This window comes from Meriones unguiculatus, chromosome 3 (assembly GCF_030254825.1).
Source record: "Meriones unguiculatus strain TT.TT164.6M chromosome 3, Bangor_MerUng_6.1, whole genome shotgun sequence".
In the NCBI taxonomy this organism is placed as follows: domain Eukaryota; kingdom Metazoa; phylum Chordata; class Mammalia; order Rodentia; family Muridae; genus Meriones; species Meriones unguiculatus.
Window position 1 is genome coordinate 184,127,073 of NC_083351.1, and position 26,331 is coordinate 184,153,403.

The 26,331-nt window shown below is 41.7% G+C and overlaps 1 protein-coding gene across 4 annotated transcripts in view; it reads right to left on the reverse strand.

Moving 5' to 3' along the window:
• Positions 1 to 26,331, reverse strand: part of Astn2 (astrotactin 2) — a 995,804-nt gene that overhangs the window by 396,758 nt on the left and 572,715 nt on the right. For all 4 annotated transcript variants that reach the window (XM_060381206.1, XM_060381207.1, XM_060381208.1 and 1 more), the window contains one exon: positions 23,138 to 23,288. In XM_060381206.1, coding sequence (XP_060237189.1) covers positions 23,138 to 23,288 — 151 coding nt within the window. The remainder of the gene's footprint in view (positions 1 to 23,137; positions 23,289 to 26,331) is intronic.

The window sequence follows — 26,331 nt, forward strand, 5'->3', positions numbered from 1 at the left end:
GTGAATCCTTTCAGAGGACACTCTATAGTAGACTCCCATTCTGTTTTATCTATTCCACCGCTGAGATTTTAAATCTCAAGTTTGAGATTTCAGGGGTTTGAACATGCGCCATCTCAAAGATTCCATGTCAGTTCCTCTGGAGACATGGCCCATGAGCACCACAGAGACTTGGCTTTCTTGGTTCCAGAGAGCCTTTTGAATGCTGCCTGGAATGTACATGAGTGGGAAGACCAAGCTGCCACCCTCACTAACCCTCCCCCTCAATCTGTCAACAAGGCCAATAGGCCAGCAACTAATACTGAAATTGATTTGGACAAACAATCCAGTCAAGATCGCATAATTACTGGGAGTTTTAACAAACTCATGCAGTTCAGTTGCTGTTCAATTTGTACTGGGCCTTGGTGCTGACAAGGAATACTGCACTAAGAATGAAAGGGATCAATAGTCCTGGACTGCAAAACAGCAGCTGTAGCCCTCCCAGGGACCTCTAGACTTAGAGTGGAAAAGGCAGAGCAAGCCTCAGCTCCAAGGAGAGTTACAGGCACAGAACCAAACCTCCATCCACACAAGCACTGGCAAACAGTTTCTATTCTCTACAGGTTCCGAATTCTGGGCACATGTGTCCATGTTCTGGTTTTCCTTGTCTCATGTATAAAACAAAACAAAATACCAAGCCCCACATGTTACATTTCCCATGGTAGTGTTTTGTGCCTTTCTTCTTGACCTCTGACATTATAATGTTCAGGAGACAGAAGGGAATGAAGGATACTTACAGAAGTTGTGTTTCCTAGCTGTGTGGCACAGGACAACTCCTGACACCTCTCCTCTGCTGGATTTAAAATAGACTTGTTGATAAATAATGGCCTTCTGTGGTCATGGGTAAGATAAAGCCCCATCACAGGTAATAAATACTTATGCTCAGCCACCTCCTTCTTTTGACCATTTGTTATATATTTTGTGCTGCTGGAGATGGAACTCAGGGTCTCACACATGCTAGGCGAATGGTTTGCCACTGCGCTGCATGCCTCTCTTCTTTTTATTTGATGCACTGGTCAGAAAAAAAAATCTTCTCTGCCATGCTGAGATAACTCTTGCTATGCAGTCTGTTTCCCAGGGAGTCCTGCCTATTGATAAGGACAGCCACAAATTGTCTTGCTCTCTGTGCCCAGTGGCATGCAAGTCAAGTATGCCCTTTCTGGTTAGGCAGGACTTGGCCTGTACTTCTGGTATAGCATCTTATAAGTCAAAAGATGCTATCTAGTCTCTTCATTAACATTTCAGGCCTTAATTTTCTCAATGTAAAATGAGCCTAGTTTGTACCTACTTAGAATTGTAACAGAAAAAGTAAAATTCAAACATTTAACACCCCACTTTGGTGCATGAGATATGGCAAAATTCCAAATATTATGAAAGTTGATATTATGATTATTATCACTCTTAATATTTTCTGCCTGGTAAATATTTTTCAAATGTAATATAAATCTGGGTGTACTACTTCATTTTGGCTTGGTTTCCAGTGAAATACCAACAGGCCATACTCTCCACATGCCAACCATCTGTGCAGCATTCAAAACACGCTCACTGCAGGCACGACAAAGGAAATTGAAATGTTTTTAGGCCATACTGTGGGCCAAGAACTACGCATGGAGGTATCCTCATATGACTTTGCTGAAGACCTCCCTCAGTTCTATGACCTAGCTGTGAGTATCACTAGCTTTGTAAAGTGGAAGCATACTCTGAGGCCAAGTTCTTTCCCAAAGTTCCTAGCTTTCAATGAGGACTAGAGTGTGGGTTCAAGTGTACAGCTTCTGACATCAGGAAGATTCTGCAGACTGGAGCAACTGGAAGATTACATATTAGAAAATTTCAAGTCCAAGTCATAGGTGTCTATATTATGCCCACTAGGCTAATCGAAAATAATTACACACAGTGATGAAGATTCATAGAAATTGGAATTTGTGGGCATACTGTTGATGTGTGGCTGATATGAAAAACACAGAAGTTTCTGAAAGGAAGAAAGAAAGAAAGAAAGAAGAAAGAAAGAAAAGAAAAGAAACAAAGAGAAAAGAAAAAACAGTACCATGTGCTCCAGCAGTCCCATAGCTATGTATAAATCCAAAATAGGCAAGAACAGGGTCTTGGAGAGGTACCTGTCTGACCTTGTTTGGCATTTTTCAGAGTGGCTAAATGTAGAATTACTGCTAAATGAATGGCTCAAAAAAGATTCAGGATATGCACACAGTGGAGTATTATTCTGTCTAAAAGAGAAACGGTGATGCTCGTGATGCTATTAATGAACCCTGAAGACATGGTGAGCGAAATAAATCACAGAAAGACTAACGCAGTACTTCACTTCCACAGGTATCAAGAGAAGACAGAAAATAAAATTGAAGTTCCAAGGAGTTTTGGGGGAAATAATGAGCTGTTGTTTTGGAGTACACAGTTTTTTTAACCAGATAGGAAGGGTTATGGAGATTGGTGGACAATGATATAAATGCAGTTAACACTACTCTAACCATAGGCACAGTTAAGGTGACAGGATGTTTGATATGGTCAGTTTGAGAGGATCTAGAATCATAAGTCTCTGGATATGTCTATGTGGGATTATCTAGACCAGGTTAAGAGCCACTCTGAATGTGAACATCACCATTCTATGGTCTGGGATTCTTACACTGGATAAAAACCAGCAAGCCAGGCGAGCATGGGTGTTCATCTCTCTGTGCTTCCTGACTACAGCTGGAATGTGACCAGTTGCTCAGAGCTCCTGAAATCACTCTGGACTCTCCTTTTTGTGAGCCAGAAAAACAAATCCTTTTACTGTTGAGTAGCTTTGTCAGATTTTTTTTTTTTATCACAGCACGAGGAGAAAGTAATGGAATAGGAAATTCTATCTAGTATGTAACCAGAATCAAAACATTAAAAAAATAAAGTGGAAGGTATAATGATTACTAGAGATCCAAAGGTGACCTGAGACCATCTGAAGAACTGTGTGGACACACAGGGAGAGTAAAGTGATGTTCAAAGTGGCTTGCCATGGGGCAGCCATGCTGGCATAGCAAATTGTCACCAAGCTCTCTCTGTGTGTACATGCTCTCTCTGTGTGTCTGTCTCTGATGGTCTCTGTCTCTCCATCTCTCACTCATTGATCACATCTGATTAATGGAACATGTGATCAGGCGACTTTACTTTTTGAGGTGCACCAGGCATTAGGAGACACAGTCAGCCATCTTTTTTCTCTGAAGGCCCCTTCCATATGCTGGTCCTCAGTCTTGGTAGAGTGATGGATGCTCAAACTGTTCTCTGATTTTTCATTATGAATCACCCTTCTATGGTTCTTTGCAAGAAACTGAGGAGAATCTCACAGGAGGCCAGGTGACAGGGTTCAACTCCCTGAGGGAGCTGCAGAAAGGGTTTTCTCCAGCACCAGTGGCTTGAGCTCATGCCCACAGCTCACCCCTCAAAAGGCCAATCAGTCTTCTGATTGTCTCCATCTGGAGCTCCCTTAGGCTGTGACTGAGCAGGTGTTTCATTCAGCAAATTCCTAATCAGAGCCTCTGGTCTCCCAGGCCTTATGAAAGCCTACTCTGAAGGGGTGGAGGGGTACATCAGCACATTCTTACAGTCCTCAGGGTTTTATGTGGTAGAAATAAGAGCCAAGTGCTAAGGGAAGAGAGGCCAGGGAACACTTTCTGAGAAAAACCTGCCAGGAATCCTGAAATATGTCTATTCAATAACTGTCTGGTCCTGGTAATAAATAGCCTTTGTATAGCTCATTAATAATAATAATGGTTAACAGTTAATAGTGCTTACTGTGTGCCAGGCACTATTTAAATGTGTTTGGAATACTAACTCATAAGGAGGAGAACAGCCTGCTAACCTTATCCTCCACATTTTGCAGAGGAGGAAACTGAGGCACTGACAGATTTGTGGTCTGTGCCAATGTCACAGGGTAAGTCAGGGGCATAGGGAAGTGTATGAGGTCATCCTGTGCTTCTCCACGATGTGAGCTGAGGTATTTGACTTCTGAGTCCACTGTATTGCTCCTGTTTCATGTGATTTGAGATGAAGATCCATATTTCATTAGGAAGAAAATGCTCGAAGATACAGATGTGACGGGTCACTTCAGAGCACTTTGAAACAGGGTGAAGGCTGAACTTGGGTCTGTATCACTCTGAAAATAGGTCCCTTGGGCTGATGACAAGGCTCAGAGAAAATGCCATATCCCCCTCATAGAATAGGCTCTGGACTTCTTCCACCAAGGTTCCAGCACATTTTGGATTAAATATGTAGGGAAGGAAACAGCATCCACCAGGCTTTGCCCAAAGGCCAATGCAGTGCTAAGCTGGGTCATGTTATCCAATGGGAGGGTTAATATGAGCAACTTTATAAAATTTGTTATCACAATGGAAACATTCTGAGGGCATGGCTGTGAGACACGATGTAGATTAAGTTACTTGAGGTGGGAGACTCTACCATAACTGCGATGGGTACCATCCCAGAGGCTGAAGTCTTTGACTATAAAGCAGAAAATGAGCTGAGCGAAAAATAGAGGAAACAACTTTCCCTGGCTTCACACTACATAGACCATATTTATTTTATTTTACAGAAGCCCTGTTTTTCACTGTGAGTAACACAGAACCAAAGGCACTCTAACAAGGTGTGCAAGCTGCAGACCTGTATGCAAGGGGCGATCTGGGAAAAATGTCTTAGGGTGGCATTAGGTGACTACAGTAGAGCAAACTCTGCTGTGATAGTGGGTTTCCTGTTAGCTCTTTCTTTGTCACAGCAGCTCTGGGTGATAAACACCATGATCACAATCACTTGACAGGCAAGGAATATGCAGTACAGAGATGGTCACAAAGGCAGTAACCATCATTCATTGTCCCAGAATCCTTTTAAAGATCCTCTCTCAAACAATCCCCATGGGAAATAATATAAGAGAACAAACAGTTCTTCCTTCTATTGATTCTTGAAACCTGGAGAACAGAGCTCCTTGGCATTCCTGCATCACTGGATTTCTTCCCATCAACAACTGATTTTCTGGTGACTCTTTGAGGGAACACCAATGGCGTATCCTTCAGTTCTAGCAAGTTCTGCCACACTCTACTGGGAATTGCAGTGGACCTGACAGGTTGAGGGCTAGGCAATACAAAGCTAACCTCTTTTCAGATGTCAGCTCATGATACCTCTACCCAAGTTATCACCAGTTAGCTGGAAGTGGGGATTCCCACAATCCCTTTCTCAAATTGGAGTCATCAATGGTAGTGGCTCATAGAAATCATGATGACTGGTTTATTACACAGGATATACTTACAAGACACCAGAAGAGACATATAGAGAAAGGTATTGCACAGTGGATTTGGAGTTCTCAGGCCTCCTCAGGCTACCTAAATCTACAGGCACCTATACATTTTCAGAAACTCCCAGAAGTGCTTATGGAAATGTCATGTAATCATTGTTAGTTAAGCTCCTGTGCACTGGAGATTAAACTGGCCTTCAGTCCCTCTGCCCTGTCCGGAGGTTGGGAGATGATAATAAAAGTCTACATCTTCTAGTCCTAAGTGGGGCTTTCCTCTACTCATCCTCACCATGAACCTACAAAGGTGCTATGAAACACTTGTCAACATATTAACATAGCCAAAGACAACACTTTGGCCAGGCATGGTAGCACACACCTGTAAGCTTATTACTGGGTTTACCAAGGCAACAGGATGGTGAATTCAAGCAGGAGGATGGTGAGTTCAAGCTCCATCTGGGTGACGCAAAGCAAAGTCCCAGCTCAGTGAAAAGCAGGTTGAGGGCGGGGCAGATGGAGGTATGCAGTGAAATGTTTATCTAGCATGCACAAGGTCATGAGTTTGATTCCTCGTGCCATATAAAGCAAGTATGGTGGTCTGTATCTGTAGTCTCAGCACCTCAGAGTTATAAACAGGAGGAGTAGAAGTTTAAAGTCATGCTTGGCTGCAGAGCAGGGAACTGAGGTTTATGAGAACCTGTCTCAAGTAAACAAATTAACACACAATGAAATGGAGGGAGAAATACTTAGAAGATGAGAAGAGAGTAGGTAGATACTGTATCAGTACCAATGTCATCAGGAGATACTAGCAGGATTTCTTTTTTATAACCTGAGTTCAAGAAGCAAGTTGAAAGCAACTTCTCCAATATTACAAAGTCAAGTGGTAGATGTAAGATTTGAACCCATGTAGTTTGACTTCAAAGAACTCACTTTCACTATGGTGTTTAGCCATGAGCTACTTATTCAGGAGTCAGACCAGGCCTCATTAAAGCTGCTGCAGGGATGGACCATCGCAGGACTGCTGGATTTTACTGGCTATTTTCCTTCTTTACCTTTTATAACTAAAAACTCAGTTTGCAGCTGAAGGCTGTGTCCTCACACCGTACCTTCCCATTGAAAGCCCAGACTCTGAGTGAGAAACGATTTTATAAGCTAGTTGGCTTTGAAAAGCATAGAGTGGCAGCCATTGAATATATGTTTCTGTGGGTATATATTTATTCAGCTTATGCTGAGTGTAATTTTGGATGCTTTGCATATTTTATTTTTTGTTGCAGAGAGCATTTTTTAAAAAAGGAAGAAAAAAATCTCATCACTAAATGGAGACAGATGCCATGCAGATATATATCCAACATATATATATATATATATATATATATATATATATATATATATATGTGAAACACTCAGGGAATTGGAAAAGAAGAGGACCACCAGTTGTGCATTCCAGGAACTGAAGTGGGTGAAAGGTGACTCACAGACAAGGAGAATGAAGTGTTAACTCTGGTGTCCATTGAAAGGTTGGCTCCAGACCAGGTTTTGGATCGACTTGGGGAAGGAATATGCTTATGTATGTGGCAAAAATTGAAAGGAGAGAAACAGCAGTCCAAGGGAGAGCCTGCATCAGAGGGAATTCTTTGCAAAGAGGGGTTCTCATCCCAGTGTGCGAAGTACCCAGGACTAAGTTCAGCGTAGGACCCAGCACATTGCTGGTCGACTATGCCAAGAAATGTGAGCTCTTTGCTGATCACATCATAGTTCATCCCTGCAACAGAAAGACCTGGGGTTGCTTCCACCACATAGGAAATACCTAGGTGCTATGTTCTGACTGCAGAGCTTCAAAATGCAAATAAAACCATCGAACAGATAGATGACCATCCATTTTTATTCAGCTAAAGATAAAGATCGTGTTTTTTTTTTTTTTTTTTAACTTTTCTGGGTGAGATGTGCTTTATGCTGGAGACTGTACCACCACAAACCAAAAATAAAACCAAAGTGTTGTACTAGATGGGGAAAGATACAGGGTCACAACTAGTATACAAGTTAAACACATCCTTGATTATAGACAGGAGGGAGGGCTAACATGAGAGGTGAAAGAGGGATTCTAGTTTTCTACTTCAGAGCTACTCAAAACACTTCGCTCTAAGTACCTGCATTCAGTGCCTCTAGACTAGAGGTAGGCGTCACCGGGCTTGATGCACCCTCCGAGCTGTGCACTCTCACATTTCCAGGAGGAGAAGGACCTCTGCATCATTGACTGTGTACACCCCTGCTTTTGACCCCTCTCACTTCACTGAGCTTCACTCCCTAAACTGCCACTTTTCTTTAATCACTCTATTTGGTCCAACACCCTAGCCTGCCCTTCAACTACAACATGAAGGCAGAAAAGGAGGAAAACCCTATACCAGAAAGTGTGAACACTAGCTGTGACATCTCACTGTTGCTTTGGCTGGGGTGCTGGGCAGGGAGGTATGTGACTCTTTCACCTAAATCATGAAACAATAGAAAACTGTCCTTAAAATGAACTAGGATCTATTCTAAAGAAACGATTCAATACACAGCAGTAGCTCCTGTCAAAGTGACGAGGATGATGTGGTTTCTAAGTTGGAAACAAAGTGCCTAAGATGTCAGTGCAAGAACTGTTATCTTTTCTTCCATGGAATATTAGGCAACCGTTACAAATGATATGAGGACTTTTCCCTGGTTAATGACAAGTTCTCATATCAGGCAGGTTGGCCGAAATTTCCAAGCTAGGCATGCTGGCAGGTGCATAGATTTAAGCAAGGTCAACTTTCTTGTGTTGCCTCAGGTGGCTGGAGCATAGCAAGCTATTAAACAATTTTAGTTATCATCATTACCACCACCACCACCATCATCCCCTCAGGAGAAAGATCATGATAATAGAAGCTGTGTTTCCTCAATGGCTCTAAGAATGCATTATCCCAGTCAATTCTAAGACTAGCTTACTTAGGTAAGTATTATGATCCCTGTTTTACTCAATGTGAAACAGATTTAGAGGTCTTAAGTAATTTGCCCCAAGATCACATTTCTAGAGAGTAACAGAGCAAGATTTTGGCCCACCTTTCTCAGAAGGCAGAACTTGTACTAGAGTGACTTCCTGAAGGAAGGAAATGACAGTGGAGAGTCGTACATTCTATTCCGGTGCCATTCCAAGGAGAAAAGATTGAGGTGGGTACATAAAGTGCACAGTTAGAACCTGAGTGGCTGGTCTGCTCTTTTTGAGATTTTCTCTCCAACTCATGAGTAAAAGCTCTACTATTCTGTTCTCTCCTTTGTTCCCAGACGCTTTCTACACCAGAACCACCGTGACTGAGAACACATCAGATAGTCATGGCCTCTGAAGCCCAAAGAAACCTTAGCGCTACCCCGGCCACTCTGGCAGGCTGGTCTCTGAGGTGTCATCTGCCAGGGTGGTGCCACCTTCCCAACGCAAGCTGCAAAATGCTTCCTGTAACTCGTCTAATCTGGTCTACATTTTCCATTTCCTGCCTCTGATATGTGTATTTCCCAGACTTTTTTTTTTCCAGGAATTGAAGGGTAAAACTCGTCATGTTAGAAAAGCACGATCTGCTCTCTGATGTTAAGGGATAATGACTTCCACACAATAAAACTTGCTTTCCAGAAATACCATCAGACTTGAAAAGAACATGTCCCAGAGAAATAAAATGAGAAAAACAGACAGACAGACAGGCAGAGAAGCCTTCAAATGTCACAGCAAGAATAAAGGATTCAGTGTCATAAAAGGGTGCATAGGTTTCATGAGAATGCCGCACATTAAAATCTCAGAAATCCTACCCTGCCTACCCTTTCTCTGCATAGCATGAAAAGAAGGGGACTAGGTTGGAAACTTTCAAAAGAGATATTCAAATGCACAAATCCTAATGAGAAAGCAATTCCAAAGTTTGAGCCTTGTACTGAAGCACCAAAGACAGAGCAGTTACAATTTCCGTATAGACTCACTGCCAAAGCACCAACTTGTCTTGACTATAGTCGAAGAGGGCTGTTTCACAGATTTTGGGAGTGAAAGAGATGCTCTCTGATATGAAAGACATTTGCTGCATCTCTGGAGACCTACCCTCAGCCACTGGAAGTTGCCCTGTAAAGCATTGGCATTCTAGCCTTTGGAGTCTGAAAGACTTGAACTTGATTTTGGCTCTGCATTTACCACGCTGGTTAGATTTGGGCAAGCATGGAATACTTTCTGTTTCTTATGCATGTCTTGTGAGCAATAATAGCACTTGATTTGAATAAGATCATTGTGAAGGTTCAGTGTGGTGCATTTCAAGCACTTATTCCAGAGCCTGGCATACAATCAGCACTTATGCACTCTCCAAGGGTACCAACAGCAATCCAGGACTGATATTATTCACAGCAATCTATTCATTCACTTACCAATGGCACTAACAACATCAGCCTGGTAAAGGCACACATGGAGAATCCTCTACTTTTGGACTTGCTAGATGAGAGTGCAGTCTGGTGAGGACACACTGTCTGTAAAGATGCCTTCCTCCTGACTTTGCATCTTTCTAACGATTTTCAAAAAGGAAAATGTGGCAAGCATCATTCCTCTCATTTTAGATGTTGGCAAGGCCCTCCTGGCTGTGCTCTGAATTCAACACTCTTATTGGAAAGCTGTATAGGGATGAACTAAACTATCAGAGTTCACTTCTGGGAAGGGGAGACTACTGTTCAGGGTCCAGCTCCCACAGAAGCTCATCCCTTCTGTACTATTTGCTCAGGAGGCCTGGAGGCCCATGTGGACGAGATGGTTGGCTGCCTGGGCTGTACTCCAAAGCAATTTTTCACTCTGATGATTCCTCCTGCTTGTCTTTTTGCCCTCTTAAATTTTTCTCTTTAATTACAGCCCAATTGAGTCATTAAAAGTGGGAAATGATGAGGAATGGAGAAGAGCTACTTTCTTTGCCTTATCGAAAGATTCTACCATTTGTCTCCTTTTGACCAGTATCACAAGATGCCTGGCATATAATAAATGAACATTCTTCTCTTTACTCATCTTGTCTATAAAATGACATCATCTTGTTCCCAGCTCCCCTGGCCTTTTCTGCTATCTGGGAGGCCATATGGCATTTTAGGTTAAAAAAAAAAAAAAGAACAGAAAAAGATGGAAAAGAGGAAGTAAAAATGTGACTGGTGCTTTGTAAGTAATGGGAAGTGTGGAACTAGCTTGAAATGAGGCTGGCATTCAGAGGCAGGGCTGAGAAACGATGGTGGAAACACCTCCAGAAGATACCATCACTGCACAGGATCCTACAACTACACAAATCTATGTGGCATCGTTCCCCCCTTTCTTTTCCTTTCCACTCTGCTTCCCTTCACAGACAAGTTTCCCAAAAGATAATTTCCTTGTCTTCACATCGAGAGTGAAGGTGGGAATAATAATTAGCTCACATGATCACTGTGAGAATGAAACTGGTTAAAATAAGCAAAGCACTTAGAACCTCAGTTGCACGCAGCCCCTACATGGAGGTTGTTTGCACATTATTGGTATTTCTCTTTTGAAAAATGGACACAGTGGTGTCCTCCTGAGGACAGCCTTAAAGAACTGACCGCCATGAACACAGATAAGTTAGCACAGAGTGAGCAGGTGCTGAGCACGTCATCTCCCTCCTCCCATCGTTCCCTTTTCCTCAACACTGACACTAACCCTCATGGTCTTCTTACACCAAGAAACAGACTTACTAAACGCAGCACTACTGCCCGGCTGGGTCTGCACCGTCTTCTGAAATAGCTTAAATGAAACAAGACTCTTGTTTTCGTGTCTCCTCTTCCATTCATAATGCGCAATACAGGTATGCTGTGGAGAGAGTGTTTGATCTGATACAGTGTCAACAGGGCGATGTGACAGGTAATTCTGGTTGCTCCCTTGAATGTGCTAAGAAATGCTCAGGACAGACTGTGGAGACGCTGCTCTCCCAAAAGAAGTGTATTTGATTCGTAGCTTCCCATGTGGTTGCTCTCAACTGTCCAAACACCAGCTCCAGGGGATCTGACACCCTCTTCTAGCCTCCACAGCTACTACTACACACATGAAGCACAGATACACATGCAGGCAAGATACTCATGCAGATAAAAGAAAGTAAATGAACCTTTTAAAAGAGAGAAGGAAATGCCTAGAGGATTGTTAAAGCACATCTCCTAATGTGTCTGGGAGAATACTTCCACTACAATGGGGGTCTGACCAAATCAACTGATTTGTCTCTTGATATGTTTATATTATGATGATTTACTGGCAGAAGCGTAAGATCAGGCCTAGCTGGAGAAAGCAGGTCACTGAAGTCCTGTTCCTGCTCTACTGCTCCTGCTTCATCCCTTTTCTGTGTCTGCTTTTCTCAGCTTCTACACTGACTACCATGGTGTGACCTTCTGGCATGAACTGAATCTTCTTACATAATGAACCCAAAATAAATCACCATACCTCTTTTCTTTCCTTTTTAGATTGTTTACATTAGACATGTCACAGAAAAGAGGAAATAAACGAAGGCAGAAAATGGGTCCCAGGATTAAGATTGCTGCAGTGTGTAAACCCAGCTATTTGTTCCTAACAGCTTTAGAAATGCTTTGTGGAAAGAACGTTTAGAAGTTTAGAGATACAGGTTTGTAAAAAGCCTACAGTGCTGTAATAAAAATGTGGTTCAGGGGCCCAAGTGAGGAGAATGCAGAAGTGTGAATAATACAGACTGTGCTCGTGAGGTTGCAAAGAGAGATAAGGTTACTGGGAACTGGAGTAAGAGGCCATCTTTATTACCTTCATGTAAAGGATCTGTCTAGGTTTTGTTTGTTTGTTTGTTTGTTTGTTTGTTTGTTTTGGATCTGTCTATGTTTTGTCACTATCTGGAAATACTGTGTGAGGTGAGGCTATGCTTACATGTGACAGACAGATTAATTTCAAACAGGAAATTTGAAGACAATGTAGCATTTTGTTTGTGGCATGTCTGCTGGCAGCCAGATGTATAGCACTATAGCAGGGATACAGTAAGAACCATATACTGAAGGCAACTCTAGAAGCGGCCAAACCATATCGCACTGTAGATGCCAAGAAATAAAAGCATCATCCGATTTGAAAGACTTTCCCTTGAGGAAAGAGAGAAAAAGCACCATGCTTATGCAGAACTGCCTAGAAAAGTGATTTCTCAATTTCAGCCACCTGGGAACTCAGAGGTCACCAGAGTTGGCAGATCTTGGCATGCACACATGCTGATGGGTTTGTTGGCTTTCAGAATGCCGCAACTACACTGTCATGGAGCCTTCTCTAAAGGTTTTTGAAGGAAGGCCCAGGGTGACAGGTCATGTGTGTCAGGTTGGATTCCCTGAATTAAGTGCCTGAGAGGGCAATGTGTAAGGCTGTGAGGTCAAAGGGAAGAATCTCAGAAGTTAGAGATTCCAGGAAAAGAGAATGTCTCTCCAAAAAAGCGTGAGGCATCAGGTGAAGCCAGACTCAAAGAGGCTGTGTGTGCTGCAACTGGCAAACCCACAGGATCGGGGCATTCAAAGCTTGTCAGAGCTCACCTCAAATACAAATTGCACCAGACTCAAGACTGGTATAATTTCCTCTGCCCTTCTTCCCCCTTTTGGGAAAGGGATATTTATTCTGTGCCACTGAAAATATGTCATTTCCTTTTTGATTTCTACAGAGGCTTATGGCTAAAATTTGCCTTTCATCTTAGAAGAGGTTTTGATTCTGGATTTTTGAAATCTGCTGAAACTGGGAAGACTACTGATATTCATGCGATGGACTGAATGCTTTTTGTGTTATGAGATATGGAGATTAGCCTTTTTGGGGCCAGAGGTGGAATGTTAAAGTTTAAGGGGATAATATTTGTAAGTGTCAAGCTGATGAGAGGGAGGCTGCTATTTAATCTCAACTGTCAACTTGATTGGATTATTAAATGCTTAGGAGATCAGTGGAGCACACTTGTCTGTGAGGTTATTCCCATAGACAAATGGATCAAGAGGACCCTTACCTAATCAATTGATTAATCTTTTGGTGGATTCTCAATATGGTAGAGTTATGGAGAGGAGAGACAGGAGGTAGGGAGGATTTAGGTGTAAGAAGAAGCTCACTGTCTGCGTGCACTATATATTGCCATGGTGTCTTCCTATATAGATTTTTGCTCTGTTTCTTGGCAGTTGTGATGGGAACTGCTCTGTTCTGCCATGCCCTCCCACCTCCATGAACTGAATCTTCTAAGTCCTGAAGCCAAATTAATCTTTCTCCTTAAGTTGTTTTTACTGGGTACTTGGCTACAGCAATTCGCATGTCTTAACTAATAAAGGGCATTGCTATAGGAACATGCAAGTGGGTGGTGGGAGTATTGAAATTCTATCTAAATTCTGTCTTTGCCTCTCTTTATGAACCTGAATAATTTTTCCATCATTCTGGGTTTTGGATTTTCTGTTTACATGTTTGAGGTAGATGGTAGCTCAGTTTAGAAGAACTCTCTAGGCTCCTTTTCTCCTGCTAGTAGCCCTTGACTGCAATTCAGCTGTATGTCAACAGGAAAGATGGCCACCGAGTCTGCTAGTCTTGAATCTGGTTATCTGTTATTGGAGTGACTTAACTGACCTTCTTGACCAATCTCATGTGGTGAATTGTTATCTGGGACTAGTGAGGTTAGTGACCAAGAATCCTTGCAGCATCTGGCTGAGATCTTAGAACACTTGATCTTGGGGTGCTCTTTCTCCAAGTCCACCCTGTGTTCTGTATGAAAGTTAACCCACAGGCAGAGACCATTTGAATGTTCGTAAACAACCCAGTTGTTTACTAAACAGGCCACATAAACAGTGTTGCCTGGCCATTGCACTAGTTCTTATCTCAGCCGAGTAAATGAAGGGACACATTGAAAAAGCAGCCCTTGGCCTGTACATCACGTCTATTGTCAGAGGCAAACTGCTTGTACCTTTCATACATTCCTGATATGTGCACTGAAGCAAACAAAATGTATTCAGTAAAAGATACTTATAACAATTAAGTTGACCCATGAATTCACATTTTACAGGGTCTGAGAGGGACAGATCAGAGGAGCCCAACTGTCTTTAAAGTTATTTGTCTAGAATTTAAGCATGGTTAAAAACTGGTGATAATATTTATGTTATGACTAGCCTTTACTATAAGAGCTTTTCAGTGATTACTTTTCTTTTCCCTAAATAAAGTTGCTGCCTTTTAAAAGTGATTAATTTTATTTATTCATATGCATGTTTCTTTGTGAATGTATGTGCTCAATGTGTGTGTGTTTGCTTGTGTGCATGTGTGTGCGAATACCTGTGTGTGCATGGAAACCAGAAAAGGACATCAGTTCTCTCCATGTTAGAGTTACAACCGCTTGCATAAGGTTTTATGTTGTGGTTTAAATGAAAATGGCCTCTGTAGGCACATGTTTCAATGCTTGTTTTGCAGTTACAAAAGCCCACACTAAGCCCAGTGCTTTCCTGTCTCTCCCTGTTGGCTGTGGATCAGGATGTAACGCTCTCAGCTCCTTTGCAAGCACCCTGATTGCCCGCCTGACACCACATTTCCTGTCCTGACGATGGACTAACCCTCTGAAACTGTAAGAAAGCCCCTAATTAAATGCTTTCTTTCATATAAATGGTCTTGGTCATGATATCTATTTATAGGATTATATAATGAAGATACTTGGCTTGTTCTGTGACTATTGGGGTCTGTGGTGATTTGAATAAGAATGTCCTCCATAGGCTCATAGATCTGAATGCTTGGTCAGTAGGGAGTGGCACTATTTGACAGGGATTTGGAGTGTAACCTTTTTTGAGTAGATTTGGTCTTGTTGGACGAAGTGTGTCCCTGGGGGTGGGCTTTGGATTTTCAAATGCTTAAGCCAGGCCAAGTGTTTCTCTCAGCTGCCTGCCGATCCAGATGTAGATCTCAGTACTTCTCTGGCACCATGTCTGCCTGCATGCCACCATGCTCCCTAGTATGATGACAATGGATTAAATCTCTAAACTGTAAGAAAGACTCAATAATAACATGCTTCCTTATGAAAGTTGCTGTGGTCATGGCGTCTCTTCACAACAGAATACTGACTATGACAGGACTCCAAACTCTGCCATTTTTTTCTAGCCCTAAGTGTCATCTTCCCCTCCCCCATTAGCTAATATTTTCATTGTAGCCTGGTTGCTTCAAATAACTGATGGTCACCCTGAGGACTACTCTAGCTGTGACCAAGAATGTCTTTGTCTTTGTTTTATGTGCCTACTTTTGCTTCAGGAGGCCTTGTTCCAGTCATGATGCTAGACAAGTTACAGAAGTTCCAGAAGCCTTCAGATGGTTCACACTAAACCTCTGTAGGCGATCTCTATGTAAAACTATGTATCCTGTAGCTTTCTGCATGCAGTAGAAGAGAAGGAACACCTTCTTGGTTACACTGAAAAAAGTTTGAAGTATGTACTTATCTGAGGCATGTGATTGGTAGAAATAGAAGCTATGCACAATCAAGACTGTGCCCATCTCATGCACTAGAGGTTATGCAGAAGCAGGTCATCATCTTTGTGTATATAACAGGTTCTGTCTTACTCTTTGCGGGCCAGTCTAGGGGGCTTTTCTCAAGTATAATGGTTCTTTCTTTGTCTCTTTGTCTCTCTATCTCTCTGTCTCTTTCCACACACACCACCACTGCCACCACCACCGCCACCAACAAACAAACATGCACATAAAATAAAACAATAAGACTTTAAAAAACTTACTTTGGGTGGTCTTCATTATTTACTGTTGGATCCCAAAGAAACCTGGGACAAGTCTCTTCCCAGCACTTCTCTTTTCCCTACCATAAACCCCAAAGCCCAGTGGCTGGGCTTTACTTCCCCTTCCCCAGCTTCTGATTACTCTATAACTCAGCCATTTTGGCTATGTGCTTTCTTGGTTCTCATGTGCTCTCTTGGTCGCTTGGTTCCTCTCTGGGTCCTCTTCACTTGGCTCCTGGCCCCTTCTCTTGCCTCTCTTTCTTCTCCCTTTACCCCCTCTTTCCTTTCATGACCCAGTCTATTCTGAGAACCATGTTCTGTTTGGACCCTTCCTGATGCTGCTGACTGTTTTCTCCCTCATATATAAATAAAATTTTTCTCCTTAACCCTACCTAGAGTAGTCATGTCCTTTTTTCCTTTCGCCTACTTGTAGCCTTCACTATGGGTTGAGAACAGGCTGACATTAAAAGCAGTCAAAATGCTGGGCTTCTAGAGTGAGTATCCTGACAGCAACAGAAGTTAGAAAGCATCTGAGAAGTGAGTACAAGCCTCTGGGACTCTCAGTGCTATAATCCTTCAGCTCATTTGGCAGCTAAAAAGCAAATGAAGAGTCATAGAGAACAGTTGGCAGCAGAGGCTGGGGCACCTATAAAGGACAGTTTAAGGACTAAGTAAGAAAAGCTTATGATGATATAGCAAAACTATTATTTTGCATGCTAATTAAAATACTAACTAGAAAAAAATAGAAGCAGTAATACCAGATAACTGGGAGAGGTCCAGAGAGCTGAGAAGGCTAAGAACTGAGGGTCCTTTTATACACCCTTGGGAGCTCTGCCCCTAGATCCTGGTAAGTGTCAAGGTCCGGATTCCCCAAATCCAGGGCCGCAGCATTAGCTGCTGGCATTAAAGACTCAGGGCTCACTCTGACTTGAGTGCCTAGAGCTGTACATCTCTAGCTTTAAAAGCCTGCAGTCAAAATTTTCTATTTCTCAGGTCTTAGAGATAAAGCCCTAGAGGTTTGAAAGCCCTTGACTTTCAGGAGCTCAGGGATGTCAACACTGAAAATGTTTTCCCTTGCCTGTTGGAGATTTTTATCCAAACAGAGCTTTACCCCAGTTATCAGTTTGTGACATAAGGAGGATGAACTTTGCCTGGTTTTGAGTCAGTCACAAGGTGTCTTTCCTATGCTGAGAAAACTGGGACAACTCAAAGATACAGAGTACAAAAGTGTTCTAGGAACAATGGCCACTCACAGATGGTGATGGGAAGGCTTGGCTATCATGATACCATTAGGTGCTTTCTTTGTTTTATGTGCCTATTTTGTCTGAAGTTTATATGCTATCACACAATCAATAGACTCACATTTTACATTGAAACCTATGCTATTGTGATAATGCTTGCCAGATTTGTGACATTTCAACTTTGGGCTCCCTTCCATTTCCAATGTTTTATTCATTATTACTTCTTCTATGCCTGGTCAACTGGTAAGGACTCTCTAGAAATATTAGATACTAAAAAACATACAGTCCTTCTTTATATCTTATGTACTCCATTAAAACTCCTTACTGTCTTCACACTACATTAAAATTGTACTTCTATTGTGACTTAGTGCCACATTTGGTAACTTAAAACAACACAAATTAATTATATTACTGCTTTATAAGCTAGCAATTATTTTCCTTATTTCAGGATTCATTTGCAGTTTCACTGGGTATGCCCTGAGAATTCATAATAAAAGCCATCTCTGAAGGTCAGTCACTCACTAAGGTTAATTCCACATACAGATTCCATTTTTGTTGTGAGGTAAGATAACACATGATAACACACGGTATATACTCACTTATAAGTGGACACTAGACCTGTAAGATAGGATAAACATACTAAAATTGGTACACCTAAAGAAGCTAAACAAGAAGGAGAACCTGGGATAAGATGATCAGTCCTCACTTAGAAAGACCAATGGGATGGACATTGGAAGTGGGAGAAAACAAGAAACAGTACAGGAGCCTACCATAGAGGGCCTCTGAAAGGCTCAACCTAGCAGTGTATCAAAGCAGATGCTGAGACTCAACCTTGGGCAGAGTGCAGGGAATCATATGAATGTACATTGATTTTAAGAATTACTGTGCATCCATTGTTAGGATATATTTTTGACCTATCTGATGATAACAAGTCACAATTCAAGGTCATTTTGTGTTACTGGGATACAAATATATCAATACTACTACTAAAATAATAATAATTAATAATAATAATAAAGTCAAATGAAACAATATAACAAGAAAAGGAGCTGTGCTGTATTCTAGAAGCTGTCTTCTCGCTCACTAAAAAGAAGTGTAGATCAAGTGAGTTGGACAAGAATGTTGAAAGTCAATAAGAGAACCTTGTAATTGCTAGCAATTCTCCTGAAATGGGACTTGATGCTCTGTTCCTATCAGGTTAATCACATAAGTGGATAAAGAGGATGGAGGACTGTTACAAAATCAAGTGCTCTGAGGGGATTATCCTTCAGTGGTGGAGTTCTCACTTAGCAGGCACAAGGCCTGGACTAAAACTCTGGAAACACACACGCACACACGTATGTAAAGATGTCAGGTGGATCTGAGAACTCTGAAGGCAATGGGAGTGAATCTGTGCTTTACTTGCCTTTCTAGTGGTAGATGCAAATTTTTCTCATTAATGGCAGGACTGGCAAATTGCACTCACTTTTATGAAAATCACTGACTACGAATGCCTTCATGGCAAGTATAGAATAAGAGACAAGCTTCGGACAGCTGTGCTCAGCTAAGAATGACATATAAAAGCCAGTGGGTGTATGGATACTTTTTATGCATTAGCAGGGTAGGGGAAGCTATTTTATGAATAGACTCATGAGGTCTTATATGACCTCATAGTGAGATGAAGAAAACCAAACAGCAGATACCAGCATCAATTACATACCTGTGAATCAGGTGAGAACAAAAGGTTCTTCTGTGTGCCATAAATTAAAGAGAAAGATGGATAGAGGCAGAAGAAATAAGAGGCAGCAACCAGAGGTAAGGGCACAACCCCACATATCATCTTGACTCCCTATGAATGCTTAGAAAAATGTGGAAGCTAAAAACAAAACAGGATTTACTGGGATTCATTTTCTACTCCCAATAGGTATAAGAGGTCAGAAACAATACTGCGTTTCAGAAACGTCGTAGAGCGCTCTCCTCAATTCAGGTGCTCGTAAATTTGTGTGGCTCCAACATCGAATACACTACGGAGAAGCATTAGTAATATAGTAAGATAGTCGTGTATCACACAGAAATAATAGTTTGCAAATCCCAAACCATTTTCCACGGAATGATTTAATTTTCTTTTTCTTTTTTTATCACGTATTTGGGTATGTAGCATGTGTGCGTATAAGTATTCATGTTTGCGTGTGTGCGCAAGTGTGTGAAGGCGCACGTGCACACAGGTGTGGGTAAATGTGGGCTCATGGTTGACGTCAGCTTCCTCTATTGCCTCTCTTTTTTAAACATTATTCTTTGAGGCAGGGTCTCTTAGTCAAACTCAGCTTGCTGACACAGCTCTCTTGGCAGCTTGCTCCAGGGATCTCATTCGTCTGCTTTCTGAGGCTGTAATTACAGTCAGGATGCCATTCCCACCCAACGGTTATGTGGCTTCTGGGAACCGAAGCTCTGGTCATCTTGCTTGCACAGAAAGCATCGAGCCATCTCCAGCCCTCTGCTGTATCCTTTCTTCCTGCAGAAATTCTGTGCATCTTAAAACTGCTCTTCCATTTGGAAGTATTAAAAAATTAAGAGGTCAGTGTTGATTCCACAGCTATCCAACGACCAAATTATGCCCGAAATCCATCTGATTCGGATCAACTCTAAGCTTGGCAAGAAAAAACTCCAAATGGTGTTGGCTCTAGGAGCAATCCTGAAGGTGTGGTCTTGATCCTCTATCCTGCCGCCTGGGGGCGACAGCTTGTGAAGTCACTTTATTCCCCAACAGATTAATTTATTCATCCATGAGGGAACCATGTTGCACATTGGGTGTGAGGGATTATTTGTTTGTTTTAATGCAAAGTAAAACGGGGTTGGGGAGACAGCCCAGTCATCAAAGTGCTTATTTGTAAGCATGAGGAAATGAGTTTGATGCCCAGAAGCTAAATTAAAGTAAGAAAGGAAAAAAGGGAAAGAGAGAGAGAGAGAGAGAGAGAGAGAGAGAGAGAGAGAGGGAGAGAGAGAGATGGATAGATAGATAATGCTTTATTGCCATGTGCTTGTGGTAGAGTCAGAGATAGGCAGACATGTGGGGCTTTCTGTCCAGCCTAGTAGGCTCAGGCCAGTGAGAGCTCTTATCTCGAAAGGAAATGAAATGTAGGTGAGCTGAAGGAATGACACTAGAGGTTGTTCTCTGGCATCTACATACTAACACACATGCGTGTACCTCCACACACATGAACACACACAGACACAGTGTACGGTGTGATTATTTTTACAGCAGATGAAGTTCCTTAGGAGGCGAGCCATGAGAAATAAAGAAAGTTTTAAGCTTCTGAAGGACATTGTCCTATGCAATCCATGCAGCAGTTCGCTAACATCCCTCGTGCCCAAGCGTTTTAACAGTGTCTTCTTAACATGGGGGTCCTTGGGAACTCACCAGATTATTGAATTTTCTCTCTCTCTTATTTTTTCAGTTTATGTTGATGACACAGTGAACGACACCCCACCCCTAGATATGCACAGCACCCCACACTCTATTCATGGGGGCCCTGTCCCCATGTCTGCATTCTGGATGTCATTGCTCAGGAACGTCAACCCTTATGAAGAAGAAGCTTAAGTATTTGAGGAATGAGAAAGCCACTATCATACTTTGGAGACACAAATTTGGGAAATGGATCAGAATTGTTGTCCTACTCTCAGCTCTACAATGTTAGCAAATCTCCCTTTCCTCCGTGAGTCTCACTTTTCTGTGTGGAGACTGACAGCTACAGTGTTCTGAGCCAGACTGTTAGTACAACGCGCTGCACAGCAACCACAGCTCCTCCAGTTTCAGGGACTCACATTTTCTCAGTGGTCTATGCCTGTACCTAGCTGAGCTACATGTTTCAAATGTAGCTGTGTGTTGGCTGAAATTCCCCATGTGATTCATTTGGGCATGAGTCTGGCCCAGACCCTTGATTACAGGATTTACTAGTGAGGTGTTGAGGAACAGAATCAAGTTTGTTCAATGAGATAATCCCGGTTTTATCTTTAGAGCAAGTAAGGAAGAGGTGTTCTTGTCCCACAGGACTCAGAGTAGAGGAGCTGTAGTTGGCCAGAGAATGACATGTGGGAGGGGCAGAGCTAGGCAGTGGAGAGGGGTTCTAATCCAGTTGTTTGAGCCTCTAAAGCACAGTGTGCCTGAACATCGCCTATGGTAATGAACTTTCTCCTTTCTCCTGAGCTACTCTGCATCAACTTCTTGTTACTTATAATCCTGAAAACTGAAGTGACCAAACTCTCCACCCTCCTCTAAAGACCCGCTGATCTCTAAATGTAACCAACAGTTTCATTGCACCCTCTCATAGTCTAAACATTTCTTTTACTGGTCTCCTGAACTTCGGCTACTGCTCCGCCACCATAGAGATGTATCAACTGCGTATTCCCTTTTGCTTGGGTCTCATTTGGAGAACTTAGTCCAGAGCAGTGATGCCCATCATTGGTCTTGGTCCTGCCCCCTTCTGCTTCCTGTTTTTTTTTTTTTTTAAGATAAATATTGCTAGTGTATTGAATCGAGTCAACAGATTTCCTGGGTTCTCATTCAGCGTACTGGGTGAGACAAAACTACAGCAGCAGTCTGTGCTGTAAAATATTCCAGGTGGTGTAAGAAAGGTTAGGTACAGACAATAGAAAGATCACTGTCACTTTCCGGCTGGGAAGATAATGCCTTCAGAAAGGACGGAGATCTGAAAGCATGTCCACTCATTTGCTCCAAGGGCTGGCAGAGAAATGGACTGTAAGTGAAGGGCAAGAGGCATTAAACAAGCAGCATGCTCGAAGAATAGCATCTAATCAGGTCCATTCAGCTCTAGTGTAGAACGAAGTCAAGTGGTGAGTGATGTGCATGGAGGGGTTGGAAAGGAGCCAGATGAAGAGCGCTGAATTACAGCTGGAGCCTGTCTGCCATAGCAATGCTTCCCAAGCATATGTTTGGACTCCTCAGCTTTAACACAGACATTCATGCACACACATTTATTTGCTAAAACTTTACTTTCAGAAGATATAACCCCCACCAATAGTTGTTGGTCGGAAGCTTATAAAACAAACCATCAGTTTTGGAATGCATTTCCACAGACAACAGTTTCTTCACTTATCTTCTCGTGTGTCCTTATTTTACATTAGATACTGCAATCCCATGAAGAAAGTTTTCCTCCGTTTACCCTGATGCCCTTTTCTAGCCATCTGCACCATTTTCTTAACACCAGTTGATCCATGTTTTCAAAGCTATTTCTAATACCAACTTCCCAAGGAAGCGGATTACCAGCACTGAGTCTCAGCTTCAACATATTGTAGACCACACCTAAGAATCTAGACCAAATACTATTTTCATCTTGTTGACTTCTCCCCTGCCTGCATTGTGTGTATGGAGCTAAGACAGGTTGTGTTTTAATATCAAAAGCATTGTAAGCTTCTAGAATCCAGAGCTTCTCAAGTAGGACACTTAAGTTATACTATCTCATTTTATTTTTCTAAAAGTTCCAAGAGGTAGGTTGAATCATCCCACTTCACATATGAGGAGACTCCAGCAGCCTGGTATTTGGAGGGACACAGAAGCAGAAGCTTTCACTCAGAAGTTCTCGAATTTCTTAATGCTGAGACCTTTTAATGCAATTCCTCATGTTGTGGTATCTCCCAACCAGAAAATCATTTTGGTTGCTAGTTAATAACTGTAATTTTGCTACTATTACTTACTGTAATGTATTTATCTATGCTTTCTGATGGTCTTAGGAGTCCCCTGTGAAAGGGTATTCAAACGGTTTGTGAGCCACAGAGACCTGCTGCTTTAAGCAGTACGATCCTTCCACCTGCTTCTCCTTGCATGGAGAGTCCCCCAGTATATGAAAAGCTCTTGGGTCAAATGAGCACTCACCACACATCCTGAGGAGTCCACCTGGCGGTCAGACACACACTTGAAGTTTCGGGTACAGCCCCCATTGTTCCTTGAGCAGTCACGAACTGGACCAAAGGAGGACAGCAGGTCATTGATGGTTTCAAAGTATGTGGACAGCATTGCTTCTTCCCTTAGAAGAAAAGGCAGTGGTTAAACCACAGGGATAGCTACACCATTGCTTTGTTTGTCTGTTTTTAATTAATGTAAATCCAACACATTGAAGTCATTGGTTATTTTGTTATAACTAGGAAAATAATGCAAATAAAAGTTTAAAGGGGGGGACAATGAAGAGCACAGTATTTCCATTCTGCTATGATAAAGAAAAGATTTACATCCATACACTTTTTTTTTCATTTACCGTCAAAATTATGGAAGGTGGTTGGTTATGAGATTGCCATTTCACTGATAGAGGAGCTGTGTGATAGAAATATGAATTTTCTTTTCTGCTGACTACTTAACTTACAGTGTACCAGAACCAACATTTGTATCAAGTTCCACCTGGTGACCCCACACCCCTTAAACAATTCCATTTACCACAAAACTCTGCACTTGACCATATGTTTGTGCAAGTTCTAAGAACTGTACAGCAGCTCTACACTCAAATGTTATTCTGACCTCAGTTTATAAATTTGAGGCTATAAATGTTGTAGGATATATTCCCAAATTATACAGGCTATAAATAAGAGATCCAAGAAGAAACACAAGATTCTGGCTTTAGGGCACAGAGAACTTTGTTTTCAAAGCACTGCATGCAGGTCACACTGTTAAATCCATCAACAACTATTCTCAGGAATGTCATGGAATTTTCTCCGAATGGAGTTCTTCAAAGATATTGCTATATATAGACCTGCAGCAAATATGATGGAATTCCATAAGATGATCCGATAATATGAGCAATATAGTCAAAAGTTTCTGTTGTTTCTTTGATGACCATCGAGCTTCTCACAAGTGATTGCTTGCATTGGGGTAGACATGATTGCTTAAGGTGCAACGATCAGTAAGGGCACCCCACCGGTGGTGGAAAAACCAGTGTCTTCTCCCATGGATCCCAGAAAGCCATTGAAGGAAAGGTAAAAACAGAGAGATCTAGTGACAGATACTAGCAATGACATTTCTCATTCCTTCTTCATTCAAGCCTGCAGTTTCCAGGTTGGTTTTCCAAACTCATTTTCTTTTCTAATCTTATTCCCTCTAGTTTGATTTTTATAATTGGCAGTGAATTTGGTAAATCCTAGCTCTAATTAGATATTCCTCTGTTCAATAACTCCTTGATACTTCCAGAAGAGCACCTAGGCATTTTTTTCTTGGCCCCAAGGCTCTTCACAATCTTTTCTCTGGATATCTATCTATGATGGCTCTTTTTAGTTATTACCTTGAATACATCTGGAATTAACTAATACCCGAGCAGCTGAATACACCTGTGAGACAATTTGTTCTCAATTAAATTATTTGAAGTGGAAAGCCCCATTTTTAATGCAGAATTTCTAAGGTAGGAAGATATACCTTTAATCCAGATATTTTGAAGTGGGAAGATTCACCTTTAATTTGGACCATACCTTTTCCTCACAGCCTGTATAAAGGACATGGAAGTAGGAAGCTTGTTCTTTGTCTCCTAGTTCTAGCTCTCATTGGCAAGTCCATTCTTTTACTAATAATAGACATTACTTCTTTAGGATTCTGCCATATACTGAAGACCAGCTGAGACATCCAGTATCATGGACTGAACAACTACTGGATTCTTAGACCTTCTGTTGGTAGACAGTCATTGTTGGGGTAGGGGGACCAAAAGCACATATACATTTTTAGCAAAACAAATAAAAGTTTCTGTTGCTATTTTATGGTACATATATTCATATATATCTATATAAATATGTATACAGAACTGATAAAAGAATACATAAATATATATCTATATGCTTATAAATGTATAAACATTATATATGTATTGTTTATACACCCTCTCATCAGTTCTGCCCCTCTAAAAACCCTGGCTAATACACTACTCAACCACATTTACCCTGTCTTCATATTTTCTAGTGCTTAGTCTTTTGCTTCTTATATTATTTTAAAACTGAATCTTGGGTCAGTCCTAATGAAAACAGATTGTGGAATGCAGTTATACACAGGAGGGTGATTGGGACCCCCCCCACCCCCACGGGAGAAGCCAAATCAGGACATGGTAGAGGACCCACAGTAAAACAGAAGTTGATCCCATGGGGAGCTCAGGTACAGCGGAAAGCTTTATTGATGTTCCAGCCCTCTGCACTCCCACATCTTCTGGTCATCGAAAGGACTGTCTGCAGTCTTCAGATGAGCAAGTGGATATGGTTGTGTGAGGCAGTTCCCTCTGGCTAGACATCAAAGATTCCTGCCATCAGCCACTAATGCTCACATCTGGGGGATGAGAGGAGAGTCAGCCCCGAAAATAGAACATGGATCAGTATGTTAAGACTGAGTATTATCTAAAGTGCTTGAGGCAAGAAATATCTCCGAATTATGAGTTTTTGAGGTGGGGAGCAGTGTAGATTTTGTAGATTTAACTTATTCACCATCCATTATCCAAAAAATCTAAAGTTTAAAATGCTGTAAATTCTGCAATTTTGAACATTGCTTTACGACCTATATCTTACCTCTTGGAATGCTTAATCACATTTTACTTTCTCCCTAAGATACTCCTCTCTGAATTATTTTCCTAATGAAATTCCAGGACACATTGAAAACTAATTAAGTTTATTCATTCATTCATACATACATACATACATACATACATATGATTTTTTGTGTTTATTCCTTAGCTAGTTAATATGTACTAGGCCCTCTTCTATGTCTTGGGATACAGTGGTGACCTTGGACAAATCCTTATCACTGGACATCGTTGTTGTCTCTTTTATAGATCCTTCTTTTCCAGCTAGATTGAATTTGTCTGTGAGTACATTGTTTAAATCTATGAGGTAACTCATTGTCATTACCAGATCATTGTCTACTAGGGAGAATGTGTGCTTTTGGAGGAAAGGATTTCAGATTTATTCATGCTGCTATAGTTCATAAAACAGAGGCTGATGGAACATGGGCTAGGTAAAAGTTTTTAAATGAAACAGAGGAAACATTAAGAAGCATAGTCACAGGCTCCAAGAAACTTGTACTTTTGTAAAGATTCTGTCCACATAGGCCAT